Genomic DNA, 26,860 nt, shown 5'->3' with positions numbered 1-26,860 from the left:
GCCAGGAATATAAAACAGATTGTAAACGTTCTTATAAGTGTAAAAAAAGCAGGAGAGTAGCTCTAGTAACCATTGGCTCCTCAGAGACAGAGACAGGATAAATTAGTAGAGGGCATGATGAAATGGCAGAAACATTGAACAAATATTTTGTTTCTGTCTGAAGAAAGAAGACACAAATTACATACCAGAAATAAAGAGTAAGCATGAGAACAATAAGAGTGAGGAACTAAAACTTTATATCTGTGCAGAAAAACATGTTGGAAAATAAAGTATTAAAAGCGAAAAAATCCCAGGACCCAGTGGGCTTCATGTTTGGATTTTAAAAAGAGATTGCTGTTGCGATAATTTATGCACTGGTTAGAACTTTGCAAACTTCCCTAAATTCTAGGTCGATCCTGGTGGAGAGAGAGTAGAAAATGGGGAACTGCAGGGCAGTTAGCCTGACATCAGTCATGGGGAAAAATGTTGGAATCTATTATGAATAAAATGTTAACAATTCACTTAGAAAATAATAGTACCACCAGAGAGAAGTAGCAAGGTTTTATGAAAGGGAAATGGTGTTTGACAAAGTTGAGTTTTATAGGGGTGTAAATAGTAAATATATTGAGTGGGGTTTTCCCGCCGTTCCTGATGGTGGGATTTTCTGGTCTCTGGTCGCTGATGGCTATCTCTCCCACAACAGCGTGGGTGGGGGGTGGGGAGGGGGGGGGGCTGAAATCCTGCCCAGTATATTTGAATTTCCAAAAGCCATTCGGTACGATACCAAACAAATTTTAATATGCAACGGTGATGACGGCTCATAGGGTTGGAGGTCATATATCAGCACAGATAAAGGATTGATTATTTGAAAGGAATCAGAGAGTGGGGATAAGTGGAACATTTTCAAACTGGAAGGCTGTAGTTTGTGTGGAGTGCCACAAGGGTCACTGCTGAGACTTTGGCTATTTACAATCGATATTGATGAGTCTGTTGAATAGGTGGAGAGTAATGTATCTAAGTTTGCTGATGATAGAAAGCTTGACGGAAGGTATGCTGTCAGGATGACACAAGGAGGCTTCAAAGAGATATAGACAGGTGAGTGAGCAACAAGTGGCAGATGGGGTACAATGTGGGAACGTGTAGTCGTACAATTAGAAAAACAGATTTGTTTTAAAAGGCATACAAGTTGTAATTGTTGATAGTTAGAGGGATCTGGTCTATTCATGGAAGAAACACAGTCAGTTAGTGTGCAGGTATAGCAAAACAGAAACTCTCTGATCATTGTTTAAATTTAATAAAGTAGGGGAAACGAAATAGCAATGAAAGCTGGGCAACTCATTGATAACTGACACCACAGTGGCACCAGTGGTGGGAGGCCTGCAACGGCACTTTGATGGGGGACTATATTTGCAAAAGTTTGCAGATGTTTGAAATCTGAAATGAAAATAGAAAATGATGAAAATACTCAGCCGGTAAGGCAACATCTATGGAGCAAGAAATACGGATCCGATGAACGTTCACTGGCCTGAAACATTAACTCTGTTTCTCTCTCTCTGAAGATACTGCCTAACTGGCTGAGTATTTCCAGTATTTTCTGTTTTCATTATCATTCATTTATAGAATTGACTTCGTAAAAGTTGACAAGGGCAGCTTCCATTGTAATTATTGACATGAAAATGTTACTCAGAATGGTGACATGGGAGCTCAAGGATGTGGACAGCAAAGTAAAAAGAACTTCACGTAAACTTACTTCCTTTTTAAAGGCCACCCCAATTTCCAATGCAAAAACAGGAATCCCCCCCCCCCGCCCAACATGAATAAGGAACCCCCCCCCTCCTCTCCCCCCCATATACACATACACAAGGGCAACACCCTCCCAAATCGATATTGGATCACCCCCTCCTCCCGAATGGAGCTCCCCTAGGGACCCCCCCTCCCCCTGCTTGGCACTGCAGGCAGTGCCAAGGTGCCAGGGGGAGTGTCAAGTTGCCAAGGGCAGTGCCAGTGGACGGTGCCAAGTACTGTCTGGGCATATCCCTCTCCCCCCAGAGGCGATACTTACCTGGTCATCCCCCAGTGGGTTTCCTCCGCCTGGTACCCTCTTTTAAAAAAACAGTTGCAAACCTCGGGAATTCCTAATGTGAGGAACGATGCGGTGGTGAATCCTGGACATATGAGTACCCCCCTCCCCAGTCTTGAATACATCATCTGCCGTAATGAAGCAGTGCAGCACTGTCGGAGGTGCTGTCCTTGGAAAGGTAGAAACGAGAATAGGCAATTTAGCTCCTCAAGCCTGTATGTTTTGCAGTAAATATGGTGACTTTCCACCAAGTGGTACCAGTACTCTCTGCAGTATTAAATAAACCTGTTGTTCAGACTGTATATTAGTGATGATAAAGTTTTTATCAAATCTACACATGAATATAATGAAACAAAATGAACAATTGAATGAATAAAATCCAGTCCTCAATATCCTGCCACAAAAAGCAATGCCGTAAATTCAATAAAATCACAATTATTCTCCAATGCTTCTTGCTTTCACTGTATGTTAAAGTGTGCAATGATAAGCAGTCACAGGGTAAATGACTAGCAAGTTATCTACTCAGGGTTTGACCTCTGTTATTTGCACAACAAAAGTAAGTAAAGGAGTTGTAGAATATGCTTGAACCACCCCAACAAAATCTCCCCTCCCACTCCGAAAAAAGATTCCATAATTGCCCAGGATTGTTGGCATTAGAATTTCTTGATTGAATCAAGGAAAACAGTTGCAAACTGTTTTAAACAACTCATTCAGTGGAAAGTGATTTTGGAATCTTACAGCTGGAAGGAGGCCATTTGGCCCATGGTGCCCTTGCGTGGCACATTTCTACATTTCAGGTCTTTAGTCCCAATGTAGGCTTAATGGGCAAGATTGCAATGGATGGCGTTAAATCTGACCCTTGATATTTTGCAAATTGGTTGTCCTGTCTGAATGGTGCCATGTGCTAAACATGATTAAAATAATTAGGCTCTATTCAATACGGTATAGGAATTTGCAGTGAGTTATCTAGTTACATTATCACTGCATACAGCATAAGATTTCAGTAAACAAAACTCCTGCGCTGAGCTTAGGAATTGCTTAAAACCTCCTACTCTCTAATTGGGCAAATGCCGCATTGAGGCTATTTAAAAATGTAGATTTTCCCTCCTTTTCCTCTTCCCATGGAAAGTGTCAACATCAGAAAATATCGACACGTCGGCATGTCCGGAACAAGCTCATCTGAGTTGGATACGTTTCCTTTCGTAGTCTCTGTAATGTATTGTCTGTTTGCTGGTACTTAGCCTCTTGCTGCCAAAACAATCGAGGTCACCAGACCTCCAACAACGACTGCTGCGGCTCCAAAGAACCACTTCCACGGGACAGCCTGCAACACAAAGTGGCGTTTAGTGGCAGAATTGCAGTGATCTTTCAAAATATCCTTCTAATTGTTGTTTAGGTTAAGTACAGGACGACAGACACCATACCAGGCCAGACTTGGGTGGGGCTGGAAGAAATGTTACTGGTTTCTCCCCAGGGTTCTGACACATGTTGTTTTTTTGCTTCAGGGGTCCTGTCTGGTCAGTCTTTTTCTTAACTAGTTTGGAGAGTTCTGCATGAATGGCCTGGGAATGAATAAAAATCTATTAACATTGATTGGCTGTAGCTCGGGGTGTATTTTATTAATTATTAACACAAAGGAAATCACCAGTTTCTAAGGAGGTCAGACAAACAGACATAAACCACTGGGTCTTTCCTTGAAGATTATTACAGGTACACTGTAATCCCGTGATCCTGTCCGTGCCAGATTTGGGATTTTGCTGATTTTCGGATCGGGTCAAGAAATGTTCGGACCACCAGTAAAGACAGTCATACAGAGGCAAAAATGAGTCAGAGCCCCACCGTGCAGCACATCGTCGAACAAGTTGCTCAGTTATTTTCCTCATCTAGTAATAATTAAAATTCCATGCACCGCTGTTTTTTTGATAGCCAGATTAGAGACACCACACCCAACTACATTCTCTGCAGGTTCTTCAACAAGATCGATTTTAGAATGTTCCAGTTCTGGTCTTGTGTGCATCCCTGATTGTGCATGCTCAACTGCATTGCACCTCGATCTGGAAAACCTACCTCAGGTAACAGGGATAAGCGATCATAATGTGTTTTTTATTTCTCCTCCTTGTATTCAAATCCTTCCGTGTTTCACAACCCCATCCACATCTCTGTAACCTTCTCCATTCGTACACTTCCTGCCCCCAACAAATTCTCTGCATTGCTCCAGCTCTGCCTTCTTGGGCATCCCCAGTTTCCTTTGCCCCACTTTGGTCTGTACATCCAGCTGTCTCGACCCTTTGCTGTGCAATTCCCTTTCTAAACCTCGCCACCTCTTTCTCCCCTTTTTAGGTCCTCATTGTAACTTGCCTCTCAGAGCAAGCCTTTGTTCGCCTGTGCCAACTTCTCCTTCTTCATCATCGGTGTTAATTATTTTGTTTCATAATGCTCCCTTGTGAACTCTCTTCTCCATTATAGCATGGTGGCACAGTGATTAGCACTGCTGCCTCACAGCGCCGGGGACCTGGGTTCGATTCTGGCCTTGGGTGACCATGTGGAATTTGCACGTTCTCCCCTGTGTCTGCGTAGGTTTTCTCCCACAGTCCAAAGATGTTCACGTTAGGTGGATTGGCCATGCTAAATTGTCCCTTAGTGTCCGAAGATGGGCAGGTTAGGTGGGGTAACGGGGCTATGGGGAGAGGGTGTGGCATGGGCCTAGGTTAGGTGGTCTTTCGGACGGTTGGTGCAGGCTCAATGGGCCAACTGTCCTCCTTCTGCACTGTAAGGATTCGATGGATTAAAGGCACCATACAAATGCAAATTGTTCTTATCTCCTGGGCTCATTCGGACTATGGTCAGTGTTGGCTCGACAACCTGTGAGGCTGAAGCATTGGGTGAACAGTAGTTCCAATTCTCCACACAGTTAAGTTTCTGGTCAGTCGCATTAAGTGACTTCATGTGACTGACCAGAAACAAGGAGGGGAGCCATCCCAAAGTCACTTTCTGGGGGTTGGTTCAAAGGTCAACGGAAGGCTTCGGGAGGGGTGGTGCAGTGGAGGGAAAGTCTGTAGAATAGATAAGAACGGGGAGAAGCAGACAAATAAACTAACCGTAAGGTCACATCAACAGTTTGCATTATTTATACCACATCGTTAACATAATTATATGTCTCAAAGCACTTCACAGGAACCTGACCAGGCAAAATTTGACCGTGATCAAAAACCTGGTCAAACAGCAGGGGCGCAATTCTCCGCACTCACGACGGTGCGGAGAATAGCGGGGTTCGTAAATTTTTACGGCCACGCTAGTCTGACGCCCTCCCGCTATTCTCCCCCCCCCCCCACGCCCGACTCCCGACACGAATCGCTGCCGCCGTTTTTTTACAGCCATCAGCGATTCTCAGCTGGCCGATGGGCCGAAGTCCAAGCCCTTTACGGCAGTATTTACGAACGGCAAACACACCTGGTCTGGCCGTTCGGAAAAACGGCCGTAAAGTCCCGATTTTGAAAACCATGGCACCGATTGGCACGGCAGTACCACGGCCGTGCCAAGGGTGCCATGGGCCCGTGATCGGTGGGCACCGATCGCGGGCAGCGGGTCCGATTCCCGCGCACTCTTTGTCCTTCCGCCGCCCCGCTGTATCACTTCGCGGGGCGGCTGAGGGGCATCCCGGTCCGCGCATGCGCGGGTTTCGCGCAAATGCGCGATGACGTCATCCGCGCATGCGCGGGTTGGAGTCTCCCAATCTGCGCATGCGCGGCTGACGTCATGTGACGCGTCAGCTGGCGCAAACTCTGGCAAGCGGGCTTAACGAATTTCGTTAAGCCCGCGATGCCGGAGTTCACGGCCGCGGCATACTAGCCCCGACCGGGGACCAGAATCGGTTCCCGGTCGGGGAGGGGGAGGCTGGCGTCAAACCCGCCCGGTTTTGACGCCAGCCTTACGATTTCTCCCTGTCTGGGAGAATCGCGCCGGTGTCTGAAAGGAGTTAGTGAAATGGCCAAGTTTAAGGATGGAATTCTATAGCTTAGGATCTTTGCAACTAAAGACGCTGCACCATTGATGGGCGACAGAAGTTTGGAAATGTGAAGAAATTGTGGGAGAGTAGAGTTTGCGGGAGATTGCAGGGCTGGAGGAGGTTACAGTGCTGGTGGGGTGGGGGGGGGGAGAGATACAAAAGTCTGAGAACACACACTAACAGGTTCAAAAACAGCAGGCTGGATTCTCCGTTTTGGAGAACAAGGGCGCGATTCTCCGCCCCCCACGCCAGGTGGGAGAATAGCGGGAGGGCCTCCCGACATTTTTCACCCCCTCCCACTATTCTCTCCCCACCCACGCCCGACCCACGCCACGAATCGGCGCTCGCCGGTTTTTACGGCGAGCGGCGATTCCCCGAGGCCGATGGGCCGAGCGGCCGGGCCTTCACGCCCGTTTCAACACGGCAGCAAACACACCTGCTCGCTGCCGTTGTGAAACGGGCGCCAGATGCCCATTTGGTACATCTGGAGGCCGGATTGGCACGGCAGTACCACGGTGGTTGTAGATAGTGCCAAACACTGGGGCCTGGGGGCCAGAGGGGGGGTGGGGGGCAAAAACCCACAAAGGTCAGAAGCAGCAACAGAGAGTGTTCTCGATTGAGGATTTGTTCAAAAGCTGATACGTCCCTTAACCAATTTGGACCTAATACTGGGCGGGGTGGTGTGTTGGTGGGATGGAGTGTGTTGGTGGGATGAGGTGAGTGGTGGGGAGGTGTATTTGAGTATGTGTGGGTGGGGAGGATGAGGTGTTTGTGTGTGTGGGGGCAGAGTGGATGAGGTGAGGGTGCTTGTGAGGTGAGGGGGTAAGAGTGTGTGGGGGTGAGAGGAAGTGAAGATGTGTAGGGGTGCGGGTGAGGTGAGGGGGTGAAGAGAAGGGTTGGGGGTGTAGGGGTGGGGTGAGGTGAGGATGTGTAGGGGTGGGGGTGAAGTGAGTGGGTGTGCAGGAATGGGGATGAGGTGGGGAGGTGGGAGGTGAGGGTGTATAGGGGTGCGGGTGAGGTGGGGGTGTCTGAGGGGTGAGGTGAGGGGGTGAGGTGAGAGGGGTGAGGTGAACACATGTAGGGGTGGGAGGTGAGGTGAGGGGGTGTAAGGTTGGGGGGTGAGGTGAGGGGGTGTGTTGGGGGGTTAGGAATAGTGGATTGAGTGAGTGTGTGAGATGGATGGGTGCAGCAAAGGGATGGTGTGGGTGGTGGAGAGCATTGTGGGTGTGTGGGGTGATGGTTTGGGAAAGTCACTTTTAATTTTAGTACCAGCAAATTAAATCCTATACATGTCTCAAAATAAATGCTGGCCTAACCAGCGATGCCCGAATCCTGTAAATGATTATTTTTAAAAATTGCTACTGAATTTAAACCGGCATATAAATAGCAGGCTAAATTTTCATTCTGCCTTAAAGGAGACACAATTCTTGGTGGTGACATGTAGGTGGAGATCGCACGTTGAGTGGCTCCTGATAGAGTTTCATTTTTTGGCTATTTTCACGCTGATTTGAGGGGAATTTTATATGATTGGTCTTCAGAAAAGTTGTGGTAATTAGAGGATGTTGTAAATCCAACGGAAGTGTGGTGATAAGCATCACTGTAAATACACAAGGGGTTAATGTAAATACACGTAGCCGAGCTAGACACTAGAGGGAGCACCAGAGACATGACATACAGACATTCAACCAATAGGTCAGTAAGATAGGACACGACCAATGGGCATTCACGACACACACAGAGGTGATGATACCACAGGAGGGCATTACACCAACCCATATAAAAGGACACAGCACACATGGGGCGCGATTCTCCGCAAATGCGGCGAGTCGTAAAGGCTGCCTTGAAACTGGCCGTGTTTCACGGCAGCCTCCGCGCCCCCTCCCGGGACCTGATCCTCCCCGCTGGGCGGGGCTAGCAGCGCGGCCCCGTGAAGCACAGCATCATGGGCTTAGCGACCGTCGCTAAGCCCGCGCGCCAAGCATCACGGCGGCTGACGCGCACGATGACGTCACCCGCGCATGCGCGGGTTGGACGGCTCCAACCCGCGCATGCGCGGATGACGTCATCGGGCATATGCGTCAAACCCGCGCATGCACGGGCCGTCATGCCCCTCAGCCGCCCCGCGGACTGATCCTGCGGGGCGGCGGAAGAACAAATAGTGCGCGGGTATCGGACCTGCTGCCCACAATCGGTGGGCACCGATCGCGGGCCCATGCCACCCTTGGCACGGCCGTGGTGCGGCCGTGCCAATCGGTGCCATGGTTGTCCGGGACGGCACTTTGCGGCCGTTTTCACGAACGGTGAGAGCAGGTGTGTTTGCGTTCGTGAAAACGGCCGTAAAGACCTGGGAACTCGGCCCATCGGCCAGGGGAGAATCGCTGTTCGGCGTACAAAATGGCGAGCAGCGATTCGTGTCATGGGGCGGCCATGGGGGGGGGGGGGGGGGGGGGGAATAGCGGGAGGTCGGGAAAAATGTCGGGAAGGCCCTCCCGCTATTCTCCGACCCGTCGTGGGCAGCGGAGAATCGCGCCCATAATCTTCCTCTTTCCAGTGGAGACACTTAGTGAGTATACAGAGTTGATTGAACACATCACACCCACCACCTGGATTGTAGCAGACTGGTTTGTCGGTCTGAGTAGCTATAGAAGGATTAACGGGAGAGTCGAATCCAAGTAGGAGAATTGTTAACAGTTTAAATAAATGTGTTAAAGCTATCTCCAAGTCTGAACCTTCCTTTGTCAAAGTGCACATCAAGGAAGCAGCTTATGCTACGTCAAGAGCATAACAAAACAGGAAGTATATGGGACAATAGGGTATGAGCACTAGTCCGCCTAAGAGCTCGGTTTCGGTGCGGAGTTCGGAGAGAGGAAAGATAGCGGGAGCCAGCTTGCTGGGTGGGGCTGCACCCATTACAGTGGACACGATAGCCGGTGGAGTTTGAGAGGTAGTTTGCCAAGCATTTTGAACAGCATGGAAAGGAGATGATTGGAACGCTCGAGCAGTTGGTGGACGATATGTTGGCCCCGATAAAGAAGGTTCTTGGAAAGATTTCAATAGGGGTGCTGGAGCAAGGAGAGGTGTTGAAAAGGGTGGAAGTGGCATTAGTACGGCCCAGCGAACAGCTTGCCTCGATGGGAGAAGAGCTGTGGAAGGGTGTAATAAAGGGGCTGAGAGCCTAATTGGAGGACTTGGAAAGCGGGTCACGGTGGCAGAATCTGCGGGTTGTGGGTCTGCCCAAGGGGCTGGAGGTCGACGGACTACTTCTCAGAGATCTTTGCCAAGTTGTTGGGGGTGGAGGACAACACCTCCCTCTTTGAGCTGGATCGTGTTCATCGTTCGCTCCAGCCGAAGCCAAAGACGAATGAACCACCAAGAGCTGCGATCGTCTTTTACCACAGCTATCAGATGAAGGAGACGGTGCTGAGATGGGCCAAGCAGAATCGAGAGGTGAGGTGGGAAGGCAGTGGTATTCGAATATACTAAGGCACCACAGCTGGTAAGGTGGCAGGCGGCCTTTAATAGGCCGAAGGCAGCGCTTTACATGAGTATTGTGCGGTTCTGGGTTCATTTCACGGAAATGAAACAGAGTCCTGTGCTGGGTCCGTTCAGCCGGGTGTTTCCCGACGCTGGTAGCGTTGAGAATGATCCTGTTATTAAATGGGACTCTGCTTCATTTCTGAGCCTCGGGAAGGGAAACTGCACCGAGATCGCACTTAGTTCCATTTCCTGCTCGAACAAGCTCCGCTCACCAGAGCAGGTGTCTGAACCCCCACCATGGTCTCCAGAACCCCCACCCCATGCGCCAACTTATTAATGAGGGGGTGCTCGGTCTCTCTGCACATCACCTCATAAGAACAGGGCACTCCTAGGACGAATCCCTGGCCTGGGCAATATGCCACCCAGGCACCTAAGCACTGCCAACCTGGCACCCTGTTAGTCCCCTGCCAGCTTGGCAGTGTTTCTGTCAGCCTGGCATGGCCACCTGTGAAGCTTGGGGTTTTGTACATTGCCCGCTTATGGGTGATACATCAGAAACAGGAGTTTTATTTTGACTCGCCAGAGGAGGCGATGGACTTTGAGGAACCATGAACTGGGAGGAGTGTGAGGACATTGAACTTTGCAGAGGAGCTGTGTCTTTATTGTACAGTGTATGGGGTGGGTTTCGACGGGGGAACGGCAATGGTGAGTGTGCCTTTTGCTTCTCTTTGTTTGTTGACTGTTTGGAGGATTGAGGGGAGGGGAGACCAGAGGCCTTGGGCGGGGTCCAACATGCTAGTTGGGCAGGCTAGTTAATTGGAGTGGAGTGAATTGGAAGGGTTGCCAGGAGGAAGGCGTGGGGTGGGGAGGAGGGCGGGGTGGTTGGGTTGGTTCTTTGAGGGTGGAGGGGAGAGTGGAGTGGGGGGGGGGAGGATTTCTGACATGGATGTGGTTGGTGTGGCGCAGTTGGGAAGGGAGAGATGGCGGTGGACATCCAAGGGCTGGCCTGGAGGAGCGTCTGACGTGACCTGGCGGCTGGCTCAAAAAGGGGTATGGCTGATTGGCAGGGGAGGGGGCAGGGAGCCCCCTGACCAGGCTGGTCCCGTGGAATGTGCGAAGTCTGAATGGGCCGGTTAAACAAGTCACGTGTGTGCATGTATTTGTGGAGTCTGAAGGCAGGCCTGCTGTTTTTCCAGGAGACATACTTGAAGTTGAGAGATCAGACGAGGCTGAGGAGGGGATGGGTGGGGCAGGAGTTCCACTCAGGTCTGGACATGAAGACGAGGGGGGTGGCAGTGCAGGTTAATAAAAGGTCGCGTTTGAGGTGGGGAACTTTGTGGCTGATCCGGAGGGTAAGTATGTGATGGTTAGTGGGAAGTTGGAGGGGATGCCAGCAGTCCTGGTAAACATTTATACCCTGAATTGGGACGACGTGGATTTTATGAGATCCAAGCCGTGAATCGAACCTGGGACCTTGACGGTGTGAAGCAACAGTGCCAACCACTGTGCTTATTTCTTAGGAAATAAAAAAGATTAGGAGCAATGTTTACTATTGTGAGAATGTTGATTGGGTTGTAGATGATAATATTTTCCAATATGAATTTCTTGCTTCAAACTAACGTCCGACAATGGTCTAAAGACTGTGGCTCAGACTTGCAGAAATGCAGTTTTTAAAACCGACAGCAGAGGGCAGCCTTAGCTAATAGTTGTTAGTAAATGATCTGGTTGTCAAAGGTACCGCAATCGCTGAATTTGCAAGCAATTCCAGTTGCCCAAGGCTGCCCTCTGTGATGTTAGGTCCGGCTGTTTCAATTTCCATCACCCAGTCTCAAATCTATTTTCCACTCTCTTTTAAGAACTGGATTACCATCTCTGATTGGCTGTCGGTTCTTGCTAAGTGGGTAGCGTCCTTGTTCCCTGCTTTGCAAGGTCATGGATTCAAGTCCCACTCCAGAGACTAGAGTGAGTCCAGGGTAATGTCTACACCTTCCCAAGCCCACGCCGACCACGCTGCCCGCCTAACCTAAAATCTTCTACACTTCCAGGCTCCGTACCCCTCTATTCCCATCCTATTCAAGATTTGTCAAGATACCCCTTAAATATCATACCTGCTTTCACCACCTATCCGTCAGCGGGTTCAAGGCACCCACTACCTTCTGTGTAAAAAAAAAACTTACCTCGCACATCTCCTCTAAACTTTGCCCCGCACACCTTAAACCTATGCCCCCTAGTAATTGACCCCTCTACCCTGGGAAAAAGCTTCTGATTATTCACTCTGTCTATGCCCCTCATAATTTTGTAGACATCTATCAGGTCGCCCCTCAACCTCTGTGGTTCCAGTGAGAACAAACCTAGTTTTTCCAGCCTCTCCTCATAGCTAATGCCCTCTATACCAGGGAACATCCTGGTAAACCTCTTCCGTACCCTCTCCAAAGCCTCCACATCCTTCTGGTGATGTGGCAACCAACATTGAACAATGTGTTCCAAGTGCGGCCTAATTAATGTTCTGTACAGCTGCAGTATGACTTGCCAATTTGTATATTCAATGCCCTGGCCGATGAAGGCAAGCATGCCGTATGCCTTCTTGACTACCTTTTCTACCTGAGTTGCCACTTTCAGCGACCTACGGACCTGTACCCAGATCTGCCTGTCAATATTCTTAAGAGTTCTGCCATTTACTGAATATTTCCCATCTGCATTAGACCTTCCAAAATGCATTACCTCACATTTGTCCGGATTAAACTCCATATGCCATCTCTCCGCCCAAGTCTCCAACCAATCTATATCCTGCTGTATCCTCTGACAGTCCTCATCGCTATCTGCAATTCCACCACCCTTTATGTCACCTGCAAACTTACTAATCAGACCAGTTACATTTTCCTCCAAATTATTTATATATATAAGAAACAGCAAAGGTCCCAGCACTGATCCCTGTGGAACACCACTAGTCACAGCCCTCCATTCAGATAAGCACCCTTCCACTGCTACCCTCTGTCTTCTATGACCGAGGCACTTCTATATCCATCTTGCCAGCTCACCTCTGATCATATGTAACTTAACCTTCTGTAGCAGTCTGCCAAGAGTGACCTTGTCAAAGGCCTTATTGAAGTTCATGTAGACAACATCCATTGCCCTACCTTCATCAGTCATCTTTGTCACGTCCTCGGAAATCAAATTAGTGAGACATGACCTCCCCTTCATAAAACCATGCTGCCTCCAGCTAGTACATGCACTTGCTTCCAAATGGGAGTAAATCCTGTTTTGAAGAATTCTCTCCAATAATTTCCCTACCACTGACGTAAGGCTCACCGGCCTGTAATTTCCTGGATTATCCTTGCTACCCTTCTTAAACAAAGGAACATTAGCTATTCTCCAGTCATCTGCGATCTCACCTGTAGCCAGTGAAGATACAAAGGTTTCTGTCAAGACTTCAGCAATTTCCTCCCTTCCCTCCCTCAGTATTCTGGGGTAGATGCCACCAGGCCTGGGGACTTATCTACCTTAATGATTATTGAGAGTGTAGTCATCCTCTGCTGCCAGAGCTGCAAAGGTCAAAATGTGTTATTAGAAATAAATTTCTAATCACACATTTAGGGCTCGATTTAACAAACAAGAAACAGAGTCCTGTTTTAGGGGCATTTTGTGGGATGTTTCTTGGCCTCCACTGCCGAGAATGAATCAGTTATCAAACGGGTATCTGTTTCTTTATCGGGCCTTGGTGAGGAAGGCCCTGCCAAGGCCACACTTAGCTTCATTTCCTGGACTGATGTGCCCAGTTCAGTCTGGGTGGCATTGGGGCTCCCAGGGTACCACCCTGCCCAGAGCCTGACCACCTGCGACACCCATCCAAATGCCATTACGCCTGGTCCAGTGTTGTGAAAGCCAGTGCTGAACAAAGCCATGGCACGGTCTCCTCGGGGCGGTGGTTCAATCCCAGGCATCGGGATACTCCGACGCAGACATATTCAAGTGAGCAGAACTGCTCATTTCAATATGCAAATATGGACCCCGCCCGTTGAGGCGAGATCCAGAATGTGACGTCTCGCCGTATCTTGTTCAATCTCACAAGGCATCCCAGGCGTCTTAAATCTGGGGAGAGGCTTCTCGCAAGATCTACCGGCCTCATTGCGTCACGGGGTTGGGCGCAATGAGGCCATACGGGCGCGGCCTTAGATTAAAGAATAATAAGCTTTTGGGTAAAGATTCAGTCTTGGAATTCTGATCATTGATTTATAGATGTTTACAGCACAGAAGGAGACCATTCGGTCCATCGTGTCCACCCTGGTTAAAGAAGATCCGACGACACTAATCCTATTTTTCAGCACTTGAGTTTATGACTGTGCAAGTGAATATCTGGATACTTCTTAAATGTTCTGAGATTTTCTGACTCAACCACCCTTTCAGGCAGCGAGTTCCAGACTCCCTTCACCCTCTGGGTGAAAAAGCTTCCTCCTGATCTATTTGAACGTGAGGTTCATGGTTAATGAAGTTATTTATACTACGGCTATATTGCTGCCTTTCTAATTCACGGTGTTATGTGCTGTATGTCATCCTCTGGATATTATGTAACTTTCAGAGCCATACAGCCTGGTTTTTGAAATTCCATGAGACAGTGCTGTTTTACAAATTGATTTTTCCTTAAAATAATCCTCCTGGGTTTTGTTTGGCTCAGTTTCCAATACCTCTTCACTGTGAACTTTCATCACGGCGTTTCAAGCATTCACCTTGTGAAGATAACGAGTTCTCATTTTTGGCATGAACTGCACACTATCTGCAAGGGGCATTGTGCAATTATTTGTTACGAAGCCAAGCTCTCAGCGTTCTGTGGTGCCTGCTCCAGCCAACTGCGTTACATCAAGGATTTTCCTGTAGTCTACGGTAAAGACATGTGGTGACAACACTCCATGATTCAGCATTGTAGACCTTGGTGATGGTTCATTGCAGATTGGAGATAGTAGACCGCAGAGAGAAAGCTATCCCATTTTGCTCCTTTTAATATGACAGTGGCAGAGGAGAGGGTCATGGAGCAAATTCTTTTTTTTTTAAATTTAGAGTACCCATTTATTTTTTCCAACTAAGGGGCAATTTTAGCATGGTCAATCTGCCTATCCTGCACATCTTTGGGCTGTGGGGGTGAAACCCACGCAGACACAGGGAGAACGTGCAAACTCCACACTGACAGTGACCCAGGGCCGGGATTCGAACCCAGGTCCTCTGCGCCGTAGGCAGCAATGCTGACCACTGTGCCACTGTGCTGCCCTCATGGAGCAAATTCAACAGGAATGAGCCCAAGGTCCTGTGCATTGTAAGTAAATGCCCATCGACCTATGTTTTCTATTGTAAGAGTCCTTCCTGTTTATTTGCTTGGTTCCCATTTACTTGTCTTTCCTTTTGGTCCATAGATCCATAATCAGAATGCAGAGGACTCAAGCTAAAGCAGCCTACGAGTCAGGACAATGTGTTCCTAGGTTTTCTATTTTGGAGAGGGGAAACAGAATCAATGACACCAAGTGAATCTCAGGAAACAGCTTTGGAGGAAATCATTTTGTTTGGTAGGCTGGAAACCTGTGGGTTGGCAGGGACAGTGTTCTGCCTGACAACAGTCAGTGATTGGTTCCTGCTTGATGCTTTCTGAGAGAGCTTAGCAGAAGTATTTAATCCTTGGAAGTGAAAGGGACAGGCTAGTGCCGTGTCCCTCTACCCATCCTATCCATATATTTGCCAAGATGACTAGAAGGAAGGCAGAACTGCCGAAACAAAAGCTTGAACTCCAGAAAGACATTAACTGAAAGCTATCTTCGTGCATCATAGACCTTTTAGCCGTATATTTTTATTAATACTTCTTTACCACTCAAACGCCCTTTCCCCTCTATGCTGTTTGTCTGTGTGTGTGTGTGTGTGTGTGTGTGTATGTGTATAGAGAGTGGGGGTAGTTAGAAAGACGCGGGGGAGAGGGTTTGGAAAATAAGTATTCGATAGTTAAATTTTCTGTCAGTTTAATTATAATAGTGTACATAATAAAAGGTTGCTTTTGTTAAAGTTACAAACCTGGTAACTGCAGTTTATTGGACTCAAGGACCTCAGGTATTTTAAAATAACATCTAATTTCACTTGTGTTATTACTCCGGGTCAAGTGGGGCTGGAACTGACTGCGCACTAACACAGGGTCTCACAACACTATATTCATTCTGAAGGATATAGGTGGTCCTGGCAAATCTTACATTTATGGCCCATCCCTATTCACTTGTGAGAAGATGGCACGAGCTTGGAGGTGACTGTGTTCCAATGTAATTGTTCCCTTTAGCTTTCCATCAGCAGTAGAGGTTGTGAGTTTGGGAGCTGCTGCTGGATAAGCCCTTGCGAGTTGCTACAACTTACACTGTCGATAGTGCACACTGCAGCCAGGGTACCCAGTAGCATAACGGATGGATGTTTAGGCTTGTGGTCAAAGTACTGACTAAAGAGGTTGCTTCGTTCTGGATGGCGTTGAGCTTCTTGAATGCTGTTGGAGCTGTATTCATAGGTTCAATTGGATAATATTAATTTGGGTACAATTGAATAACTTGCTTAGCCATTTCCGGGGCAGTTAAGAGTCAGCCGCATTGAGTGAGTCTGGGGTCACACGTAAGCCAGAGCAAGGACAGCTTAACTGAAATGGCTCAGCAAGCCACTCGGTTCCAGGGAAATTAGGGATGGGTTATAAATGCTGGCCGAGCCAGCAACGCTCACACCCCAGAAAGCTGGCACAACCCAATCCTTTATGGTCACCATTACTCAGACTAATTTTCCACCAGCTGGTGGAATTTGAACCCATGTTTCAGAGCATTAAGCTGCCCCTCTGGAGTCCAGGGGCGGGATTCCCCGACCACCCGCCGGGTCGGAGAATTGCCCGGGGCCGGCGTCGATCCCGCCCCCGCCATGTCCCAAATTCTCCGGCACCCGAGATTCGGCGGGGACGGGAAGCGTGCCGCGCCGGTCGGCGGGCCCCCCGCGGCGATTCACCGGCCCGCGATGGGCCGAAGTCCCGCCGCTGACAATCCTCTCCCGCCGGCGTGGATTAAACCACCTACCTTACTGGTGGGATTGGTGGCACGGGCGGGCGCCGGGGTCCTGGGGGGAGGCGCGGGGTGATCTGACCCCAGGGGGTGCCCTCATGGTGGCCTGGCCCGCGATCGGGGCCCACCGATCAGCGGGCGGGCCTGTGCCGTGAGGGCACTCTTTTTCTTCCACCTTCACCATGGTCTTCACCATGGTGGAGGCAGAAGAAACCCCCTCCCCTGCGCATGTGCCGGTATGACGTCAGCAGCCGCTGACGGTCCGGCGCATGCACGGACTTATGCTGGCCGGCGAAGTCCTTTCGGCCCCGGCTGGCGTGGCGCCAAAGGCCGTTCACGCCAGCCAGCGGAGCGGGAACCACTCCGGCATTGGCCTAGCCCCTCAATGCGAGGGCTTGGCCCCTAAAGGTGCGGAGACTTCCCCATTGGGGCGGCCCGACGCCGGAGTGGTTCACGCCACTCCAACACGTCGGGACCCCCCGCCCCGCCGGGTAGGGGAGAATCCCGGCCCTGGTCACTAACATTTCCATTATATCACCGCCCCTCCAACACAAAGTTCCACTCCAAGCCACATACCATACCGACTTAAAGATATATCACCATTCCTCCACTGTTGTGGAGTTAAAATCCTGGAGGTCCCTTGATAGCAGCACTGTGAGTGTACCTGCATCACATGGTTCAAAACCACACAAGTCGTTCAAAAAGACGGCTTAGACACTCCTTCAAAATGGGAAGTAAGGACAAGCAACAAATGTTGGCCTTGGCAGCAGCACTCATGGTCCCATGAAAGAATCTTAAAAAGCGTATTCAATCACATTCCTGACTTGCGCTGTGTAGATGATTTGCAGGATTGAGGGAGTCAAGAGATGAGCCAGAATATCCAGACTTTAACCTGCTCTAATTGCCATGGGCATTGTTGTTGATCCAAGTAAATTTTCTGGTCAATAATGGCGCCTTAGATGTTGACGGTGGATAACTCATTGATAGTAATGCTATTGAATGCCAAGGGGGATAGTTGAGTACTCTCTTGTTGGTAATAGCCATTGCCTGGTACTTGTTTGGGGGTGAATGTTACTTGACACTCATCAGCCCAAGCTGGATATTATTCAGATCCTCTTGCACATTGGCATGAGCCATTTTGTTAGTCAAGGAAATGCAAATGGAGCCGAAACCTGTGTATAATCAGAGAACAGCTTAATTTATGTTGGAGGGAATGTCATGGATGAAACAGCTGACGATAGATCTCCTCCAGAAGTCCCAGCCTCTCAGAGACACACAGGGATGGGATTTTCTGGTCTCCGACGCCAAAATCGCATTCGACAATCGGCTGGAGAATCCACGTTGGCACCGAAGGTGGGGGCGACGCTGTTTTTGCGATGCTCCGCCCGCTCCATAATGGCGTACTCTAGGAGGATGCTGCACAAAGTATGGACAGCCTCGGGACATTACCTGAGACTCTTCCCCCGATGCTCCGCCCCCAACTGGCCGAGTTCCCGACGGAGTGGGTCACTCATGCTATTTGTTTTCGGGAACTCGGCGTGGCGGCGGCAGATCGAGTCCAGTGCCGTCACAGTCGGGGGAGAGCCGATCTGCGGGCCAGGGGGGCTTTGGCAGGGGCTGGGAGACACTAGTGGGGGGGTGGTCCAGGGATTGTGAGCCTGGCCAAAGCGGTGCACATTTGGCAGGCCTGGTCCGCGGGTGGCCACTGCCATGTTGCGCAGCGCGGCCGCTACAGGCCGCCGCCGTGCGTATGCAATTCTCCGCCCGTATCCGCACCTAGTGACAGGGGCTCTACACTGCGTGCCTGCTCACACCCCACCAGACGGAGGATTGGTGACCGTTTTGCTCTGATTTTGTGGTCGTAAAACACCACCGTTCCCACAACAGCGTCAGGACATAGTCTGAAAATCGAAGAATTCAGCCCCAGTTTTCAATCAATTCAATTCACTCCACATGTTATCAAGAAACAGTTGAAAGCACTGCATGTTGCAACGGCTATGGGCCCTGACAATATTCCAGCAATAGTACTGAAGGCTCATGCTCCACAGCTTCCCATACCCCTAGCCAAGCTGTCCCAATACAACTAAACATTGGCATCTACCGGCAAAGTGAAACATTTGTACACAAAAAAGCAGGATAAATCCAACCTGACGAATTACTGCCCCATCAGTCTACTCTCGCTCATCAGTAAAGTGACGGAAGGAGTCACCAACCGTGCTATCAAGCGGCACTTACTCAGCAATAACCTGCTCACTGATGCTTAGTTTGGGTTCCGCCAGGGTCACTCAGCTCTTGACCTCATTACAGCCTTGGGTCCAGCATGAACAAAAGAGCTGAACGCAAGAGGTGAGGTGAAAGTGGCTGCCCTTGACATCAAGGTAGCCTTTGATCGAGTGTGGCATCAAGGAGCCGGAGCAAATTTGGAGTCAATGGGAATTAGGGGGGACATTCTCAGCTGTTTGGAGTCATACCTAGCACAAAGGAAGATGGTTGTGCTTGTTGGAGGTCAATCATTTCAGTTCCAGGATATCATTGCAGGAGTTTCTCAGGGGAGTGTTCCAGACCCAAACACCTTCATCTGTTTCATCAATGACGTTCCTTCCATCATAAGCCCCATAAACTCCTTCATAACAGCACTGTGGGTGTACCTACACCACATGGACTGCAGGGGTTCAAGAATGTAGCTCACCAGTACCTTCACTAGGGCAATTGGTAATGTATAATAAATGCGGACAATAAATGGGGGCCTAGCCAGCGACAACCAGGAATGAATAAAGAAAATGTTGGACCTATGGTGCTACACAGGTGGAATAACTGGTAGGAATTGCATTACTGGCAGTGATCTTACAAATGGTGCGGAATGTATATTGTGACAAAGATTCGCTGAGATGTGAAATGGATGCCCGTCTTTAACCCATCCCCATTCCCACCGAATGGGTCAGGTTAAAACTGAGGATCTAATTGAACTTGGCATTCTGAACTCAGTGCCTGAACTAGACTGGAGAGCACAGCAGGACTGATACCAGACAGCCTGCAGAAGCAAGACAAAGCCGCAGATGTAATTGCCAGAGAATGAATAAAGCGGTGAGCTGTTCTGAAGAGACTTGCATAATTTTGGAAATGCCTGGTACATGCCTGTCTGATAATAATCCCCTTCTATCACAATATTTTTTAACAATGATCTAAATTGAACGTAGAAAAATAGATTAAGGTTTCATGTCTGTTTTTTTTTAAGCTCTGCTTGTTCCGATGTGTTTTGTAGCAACAAGCCTCCAAGTATATATTAAAGTACTCAGTAATTTGACCTGTGGGTAATCTTGAAGCCTCTGTGGATGACTGCTGGTATTTTGAGAGCAAGCAGTCCAAGTCTTGGTTCAAGAATCCAAACCAGAAACAATATGACATGTTCACAGGTTCACAGTAACTTCATTTGAAGCCTACTTGTGACAATAAGTGATTTTCATTTCATTTTCATTTCATGTTTAGCTTCTTTGCAGATTGCTTTGTGTCTGTACCATTCTGCTTTAAATGAGATGTTGTTGCTGATTCGGAAAGGAAGTAAAAAGGTGCCTATGTGCTAAGTGCAAAGCGTATTCACTACTCAAAGTTCACAACCCAATGTAGATTTCTTTCAGCGATGCTGTGGTTCCAGCTAAATATTCAAGCCAAGAAAGTCTAATTATTTTTATGAGTTACTTCAGACACAGGAGGATTTGGTCCAATGAGCAGCAAAGACGCATCATTACCCAGAGTAAAAGGTAGCGTTGACATAATTAAATACGATCGTGCAAATACACATTCACAATCCCAGCACAGCATCCAGTGTTTGCATTAGAATTTGTACTCTGAAATGTGCCATCTGTAATCCTCTTTAAAGGCGCATACTCATATCCTTCTGTATGTGTGTAAAAGGTTAAATTGAGGCTTAATGCATTTATTTACCTTAGTGCTGGGTTCAAGTTTCAATGCTCTCTTGAGTGTCTCCATTGCTTCCTCATAGTCACCCTGTTCGGATAACAACTGCAGCAGAATTGGAAAAACAGAATGAATCATTTTTTTGACGTACAAACCAGAAGTAAATAGGAGTGTTTCTGTTTGAAGGGTAGACTGCTTTGTAGTTTGTCCGGCTAAGTGTGTGTGGAAATTAAATTTTAAAAAGTCACTTAAAATTGCTTCAGGGGACCTTTAGAGCCACAATGATGTACAACTCAACATTGATTATAATCCTGGGTGAGCTAAAGGTCATTGAGTGTTCCAGTCAGTTTGTGTTTCTCTCTGGATCACTGCTTGTGTATTGAGTGGAACCAGTTCAAACTGTGAAGCAAATCGTCACAATCCTCTTTTCTCCTCTCCTCACCCCCACTAGATTGTTAAGATTATTTATGCTTAATACAGGGAGTGGACAGAATGCCAAGACCAGATGCGCTATATTCAAGCATCCGGTGGGAAATGGAAAACACAATGGCTGAGACTCTGGAGAGCGATTTTCCAGCTACATTGCACTCGCCTCAAATCCCGCTACGTCGGGAGAATTCCGGGAACGCCCTGAAACAGGATTTGCGCCGGGCGCCAGACAGTTTGCGATGTTATAGTGCGCCCCCAACAGACATAACTATGTTCACACCCAGCAAGAACATGACCCCAATTACCATTCATTTAAATGGATTTATGTATTCAAAGTCTGCTTAATGCCAAATCTTGCGGGAACGTGCAATATTCCCACCCGTGGCGTGATGTTGCGCCAGCAGGAATCCCACTACTGGGGCGGGATTCTCCCCTACCCGGCGTGGTGGGCTGTCCCGGCGCCGAGGAGTGGCGTGAACTACTCCGGCATCGGGCCGCCCCGAAGGTGTGGAATCCTCTGCACCTTCAGGGGCTAGGCCGGCGCCAGAGTGGTTTGTGCCCCACCAGCTGGTGCGGAAGGGGCTTGGCGCCACGCCAACCGTCGCCGAAGGGCCTCCGCTGGCCGAAGTGAGTTGGTGCATGCGCGGGAGCGCCAGCATGTGCTGGCGTCATCCCAGCGCATGCGCAGGGGGGGTTCATATCCACGTCGGCCATCATGGAGGAGGGGGGAGGGTTCCCGATATCTGTGGTTTGAGCAGAGGAAGCGTATTTAGCTTCATTTTGAGATTGGGCCGGCCTTTTATCCTGTGAAGCCAAGCTTGCCAGGGAGCCTTGGCCCTGTCCTTCAGAATGGCAGCACAAAACTGGGGAAGATCTGGGGCTGGATTCTCCAGGTTGGGACGACGCCGTGCTGAAAATTGTGGTCTTTTACACCAGGAAAACTGGGGTCAAAAGGCCACAGATTCACCGTTTTGCTGGGGGCCATCAGGGAGCCATCGTAGAGCTCGCAGCTCCAGCTGCTGATACGGCCCCCAGCACTTCCAGGTCAGAGGTCGCACATGTGCACGGCAGCGGCATGCCGTGCTCAATGGTGGACTCAGCTCGCGGACCTGGACCGCCAAAGTAGTGCACCGCATCAACCGCTCCCGTGCCCCTGACCGCCTGCTCTCATTGGCCCTGCCTCGAATGAAGCCCCCCCCCGCCCGGCGATAGGCCCTTCCCCGACTGGGTCCGCTGCCGCCATGCGAGGATCCCGGACAGTGTGAGCACACGTAAGTTGTAAATTCGGTTGGTCAACAATGGAGCATCATAGGGCTTCAGGCAATGGCCTGAGGCGATGGATACTTGGCACGGCTTACTCCACGACTACGCCGATTTTCGGGGGCGGAGAATTTAAAAAACCTGCGTCGCTCCCGATTTCGGGGCCCAAACAGATTCTCCGCCCCATCGCCGAACGTGATTTTGGTGTCGGGAAGCGGAGAATCCAGCCCCTCTTCTCTGGGGAGAAAAACGCCTGTTTTCTGACTGCACCTGACACTTTGACAATTTCTGGGAGTACTCCTTTACTGAATGTGGATGTGTGCAGGTGGATGGAGAGTGTAATTTATGACGTAGAGGGCTGTTCTACGCTCTGGCCTTGGATTATTGTCTAGAAGTGTTCTTACATTCATATAGCCGAGTGTTATGTGGTAGTTGGCTGTCCTTTGAGTTTGGGTTTCCTTTGTAGTTTGAACACAGTGGATGGTAACCAGCCAGGAATGGTGATCTTGTGACGGAAGTGCTGGCTGTGATTAGGGTTTCTTTGATCCCCCCCCACCCCTCAATCTTTCCCGGGATTGAGGAGAGCAGCGTTGTACCTGCAAAGGTATACTTTGCCACCTCAGGAAGATACCTGCCCCGACCATTGATCTGAAGCTACATGAAGGCTGCCAATATCATCCTCTATCTGCTCCCTGTCACCATTTCCCCATCAGCTCAGGACGATTTTGCTGGTTGATTTGATTTGTTGATCAATCTGTACATTGAGGATAGTTAAGTGGCTGAGGTTTGTGAAGAACCACTCCCACTCTCTCATGAACTGCTTTGGACAATATAATACCTGTGTTCAAGAAGAGAGACAGAGCTAACCGAGGGAATTTCAAACCTGCACTACGAGTGGGAGGAAATCAACTGTTTAGATAAAGAGAAAATAATTACAGTAAAAACAGTTGTTCAACAGCTAACACAGATTTACAGAAAGGAATGATGTGGAGATGCCGGCATTGGACTGGGGTGAGCACAGTAAGAAGTCTTACAACACCAAGTTAAAGCCCGACAGCTTTGTTTCAAACACGAGCTTTCGGAGCACTGCTCCTTCCTCAGGTGAATGGAGAGGTATGTTCCAGAAACATTTATATAGACAAAGTCAGAGATGCCAGACAATGCTTGGAATGCGAGCATTTGTGGGTAATCAAATCATTACAGATCCAGAGATAGGGAGTAATCCCAGGTTAAAGAGGTGTGAATTGCCTCAAGCCAGGACAGTTGGTAGGATTTTGCAAGTCCAGGCCAGATGGTGGGCGGTGAATGTAATGCGACATGAATCCAAGATCCCGGTTGAGGCTGCACTCATGCATGCGGAACGTAGCTATAAGCTATAAGACCCCTTACTGTACAGAAAGGAAGACTGCGTTTGACTAAAATAATGGACTGGAATTCTCTGACCGTTGGGATTCACTTTTCACACTGGCAGCGCACATCCATGGGTTTCCTGGTGGCTTGGAATGGCTTCAATGCAAAATCCGATTGACAAGCAGTGGGAAGAGAGATTCTCACCGCTAGCCAATGGCACCTCCTAGAAACACATGGCTGGGTGACCGGAGAATCCCGTCCCCGGAGTTCCATAGAATCCCCACAGTGCAGAAGGAGGCCATTTGCCCTATCGAGTCTGCACTGACCCTCTGAAAGAGCACTATACCCAGATCCACAGCACCATCCACCCCACCCTATCACCGTAACCTAACCTGCACATCTTTGGACACAAAGGGGCATGGCCAATCCACCTAACCCACACATCTTTGGACTGTGGGAGGAAATGAAGCAGCCAGAGGAAACCCACGCAGAGACGAGGAGAATGTGTAAACTCCACACAGTCACCCACGGTCGGAATTTAACCCAGCCCCTGGCGCTGTGAGGTAGCAGTGCTACCTCTGTGCCACCCTGCTGTCTGAGATCATGGTTCCCATTTTCTCAATTCTTTTCTTCACAATTCTTTGTGAAGAATTGGCAGTTAAGGTGGACGGTGAGAGGATTGCATTGGATGATATTCACTTTCAGAAAACTATGATATGGTAGCACACAGGAGAATATTTGAGAAGATTAAGAGGTTTGAAATTGGGCAAGGCTGGCAAATTAGTATGGCATCTTCAGAAGAGCAGCAACAGAGAGTAGGAGTTGAAGGCTTTTCTTGGAATGGCAGCAGATTGAGAGTGGAAACTTATAGAGTACTGTTTTAGCAATGCAGCTGTTTACCGAATGCATTGCTGATTTTGGTAGAGAGTTAGAGGAAGGCATCCCTATGTTTATAGATGATACCAATGGAGGATGCCTCAGCAATAATGCTGAGAACCAAAGTAATCTCGAAGGGAACGCTAACAAAATAATGAAATTGGCAAAAATGTGACAGAAGAACTTCAATGCCACTAAGTGTGAGGTGTTACATTTTGATCAAAAATATGGAAATCATTTTGCATGAAATGGTTCAGGTTGGTTGACGTGGAAGAGCAGAGGGATTTGATGATCAGTTTTGCAAAACACTGAAAAAAGTACCTCAAATGGATGAAACCATAAAACCGCTTATTGAGGCGGGAATGTGGAGTTCAGGATTATCGTATCAGATCAGTCGCAATCGCATTGAATGGTGGAACAGCCTCGATGGGCCGAATGGCCTACTTCTGCTCCTACGTCGTACGGCCTTATTCCTCGACAGAAAGTACAAAATGTAAAACTCATGTTGTACGATGAATCTAAGATGACAGTTGGAGTGTTGCAAGCCATAGGAAGGATGTTGTGGTTTTGGACATTCTACAAGAAGCATTCACTAAGATGCTGCCTGCTATGAGGAAATTCAGATGCGAAGGAAGACATGACGAATTTGGGTTGTTTTTGTTTGAATGGAGAATGTTATGGAGTGATCTGAAAAAGAAGTGTTTAATATCACAAAGGGATTGGACGGACTGAATTGACTCTTGTTTCTAGTGATGGGAGGACATGGATTGCGAAGACACAGATGGAAGATGAAATGTAAGAAAGTTAAGACATGAAGCAAGAGAAACATTTTTTATGCAACTGGGCAGTGAGGTTAGAGAAATATTTTTCAATCACAAAGTTAAGAGTTAGGCTGTTGATGACTGAGCAGATCGTCACACATAGGGCAGTGGAAGTCCCTCTCTCCCTGGAAACCTCAGTGGCGGCTGAGAATTGAAACTGAGGCCTGGATTTTCACTAAATTGGGATGATTTGGGAGCCCTTTAAAAATGATGGGCGAGTTCTGACTCCACGACTCCCAACCTCATTCCCGGGTTGTCTGATTTTTGGGAGTGGATTTAAAGGATGTGGGCCGGGATTCTCCGAGCCCCGCGCCGGGTCGGAGAATCGCGCCCCCGTGGTGCCGGTCGGGAGCTATTGAAAGCGATTCTCCGTGCTCAACGGGCTGAGTGCCCACTACGTTCCGCCGAGTCCTACCGCATGGTTTACATATGGTCGCACCCGGCGGGACCTTGGCGTTCTGGCTGTGGGGCCGTCCTGGTGGGGGGGGGGGGGGATCCGACTCTGGGGGGGGACTCCATGGTGGCTAGGTCCGCGATGGGGGGATACCAATCGGCGGGCGTGCTCATTCCGGAGGGGCCTATATTCCTCTGCGCCGGGCCCCTGTAGGGCTTCGCCATGTTGCGTAGTGGCCGGTGCAGAGATGGCAACCACGCATGCACCGGAGTGAAGACGACCGTCGTGTGCATGTGCGGACCCGCGCCGGCGTCGTGCACATGCACTGGCCAGACTTTCAGCGCCGGAGCAGCACACAGCACTCCGGCGCCATTCTAGCCTCCGAAGAACAGGAGAATTACTGGGCCTGGAGACTCGTTGGCGCCGGTGTCGCTTGCGCCAGTTTTGACGCCGGCGTCAACACTTGCCCGCGATATTACAGAATCCCAACCCTGGTCTGATTCCTCTCAAAAGCCAGCATTCGTCTCTCCCAACCCGGCTGGCTCTGTGGCAGAGAAAGGCATGCCCTACGCCTCCTTGAGTTTCATGGGGTCAGGACAGGTTTGCAAAGAGTCGTGACTCAGAGCCCCTTAGAGGAACCAGGCACCCTAGACTTTATGAGGGAACCTTTGAAAAGGTAAATTCAAAAGGTCCTGCCCAATCCCCTATGCCAAGCTGTGTCCTTCCACTCACCCACTCATGCCCCCATGCCAAATTATGGACCCGCTATACACGGTCACAATTTGAGAACGTTTGTTTACACAGCTTTAAGTGGTTTCAAGAGTTTATGGGTTTTTTTGTCATTTATATTTATAATGGTTTTGATGATAGAAACCTATATTAGTTTGTACTGAAATGACCTTTTCTCGACATAGGAAGAAGTTATGACTGAATTACTTTATTAAAAGCCTTTTTTTACACATCCCACTGTCATTACAGGGCTCATTAGTTGTCGCCAGTGTATTATGGTTCAGTAGGCATGGAAATGCCATAGCTATGCATAGCAGGCATAAGGGGCCGGGGAGGCTTGAGGGGGTTGGTTGGAAGGACTGAGCTTGGCATAGGTGGCACCATAGGGGTTGGATGTGGGGTTCATGAGATGCCATGGATGGGGCATGGTGGATTAAGTGTTTGGATGGGAGGGATGAGGGCTGGGGGGCATTTTGTTTTTTATTTTTA

The 26,860-nt window shown here is 49.0% G+C and overlaps 1 protein-coding gene across 2 annotated transcripts in view; it reads right to left on the bottom strand.

The window, feature by feature from the left end:
- Positions 1-2,361: 2,361 nt before the first annotated feature.
- fkbp16 (FKBP prolyl isomerase 16) overlaps positions 2,362-26,860 on the bottom strand; it is a 229,748-nt gene continuing 205,249 nt past the window's right edge. The window contains exons 6-8 of one of the 2 annotated variants that reach the window (XM_038813173.1): positions 20,540-20,617; positions 3,484-3,621; positions 2,362-3,383 (exon numbers count right to left, since the gene is read on the bottom strand). In XM_038813173.1, coding sequence (XP_038669101.1) covers positions 3,297-3,383; positions 3,484-3,621; positions 20,540-20,617 — 303 coding nt within the window. In that variant the 3' untranslated portion in view covers positions 2,362-3,296. The remainder of the gene's footprint in view (positions 3,384-3,483; positions 3,622-20,539; positions 20,618-26,860) is intronic. The other variant, XM_038813174.1, reaches the window with a different exon arrangement.

This window comes from Scyliorhinus canicula, chromosome 12 (genome assembly GCF_902713615.1).
Source record: "Scyliorhinus canicula chromosome 12, sScyCan1.1, whole genome shotgun sequence".
NCBI classification, from domain to species: Eukaryota; Metazoa; Chordata; class Chondrichthyes; order Carcharhiniformes; family Scyliorhinidae; genus Scyliorhinus; species Scyliorhinus canicula.
This window is presented reverse-complemented; position numbering and strand designations above follow the sequence as displayed.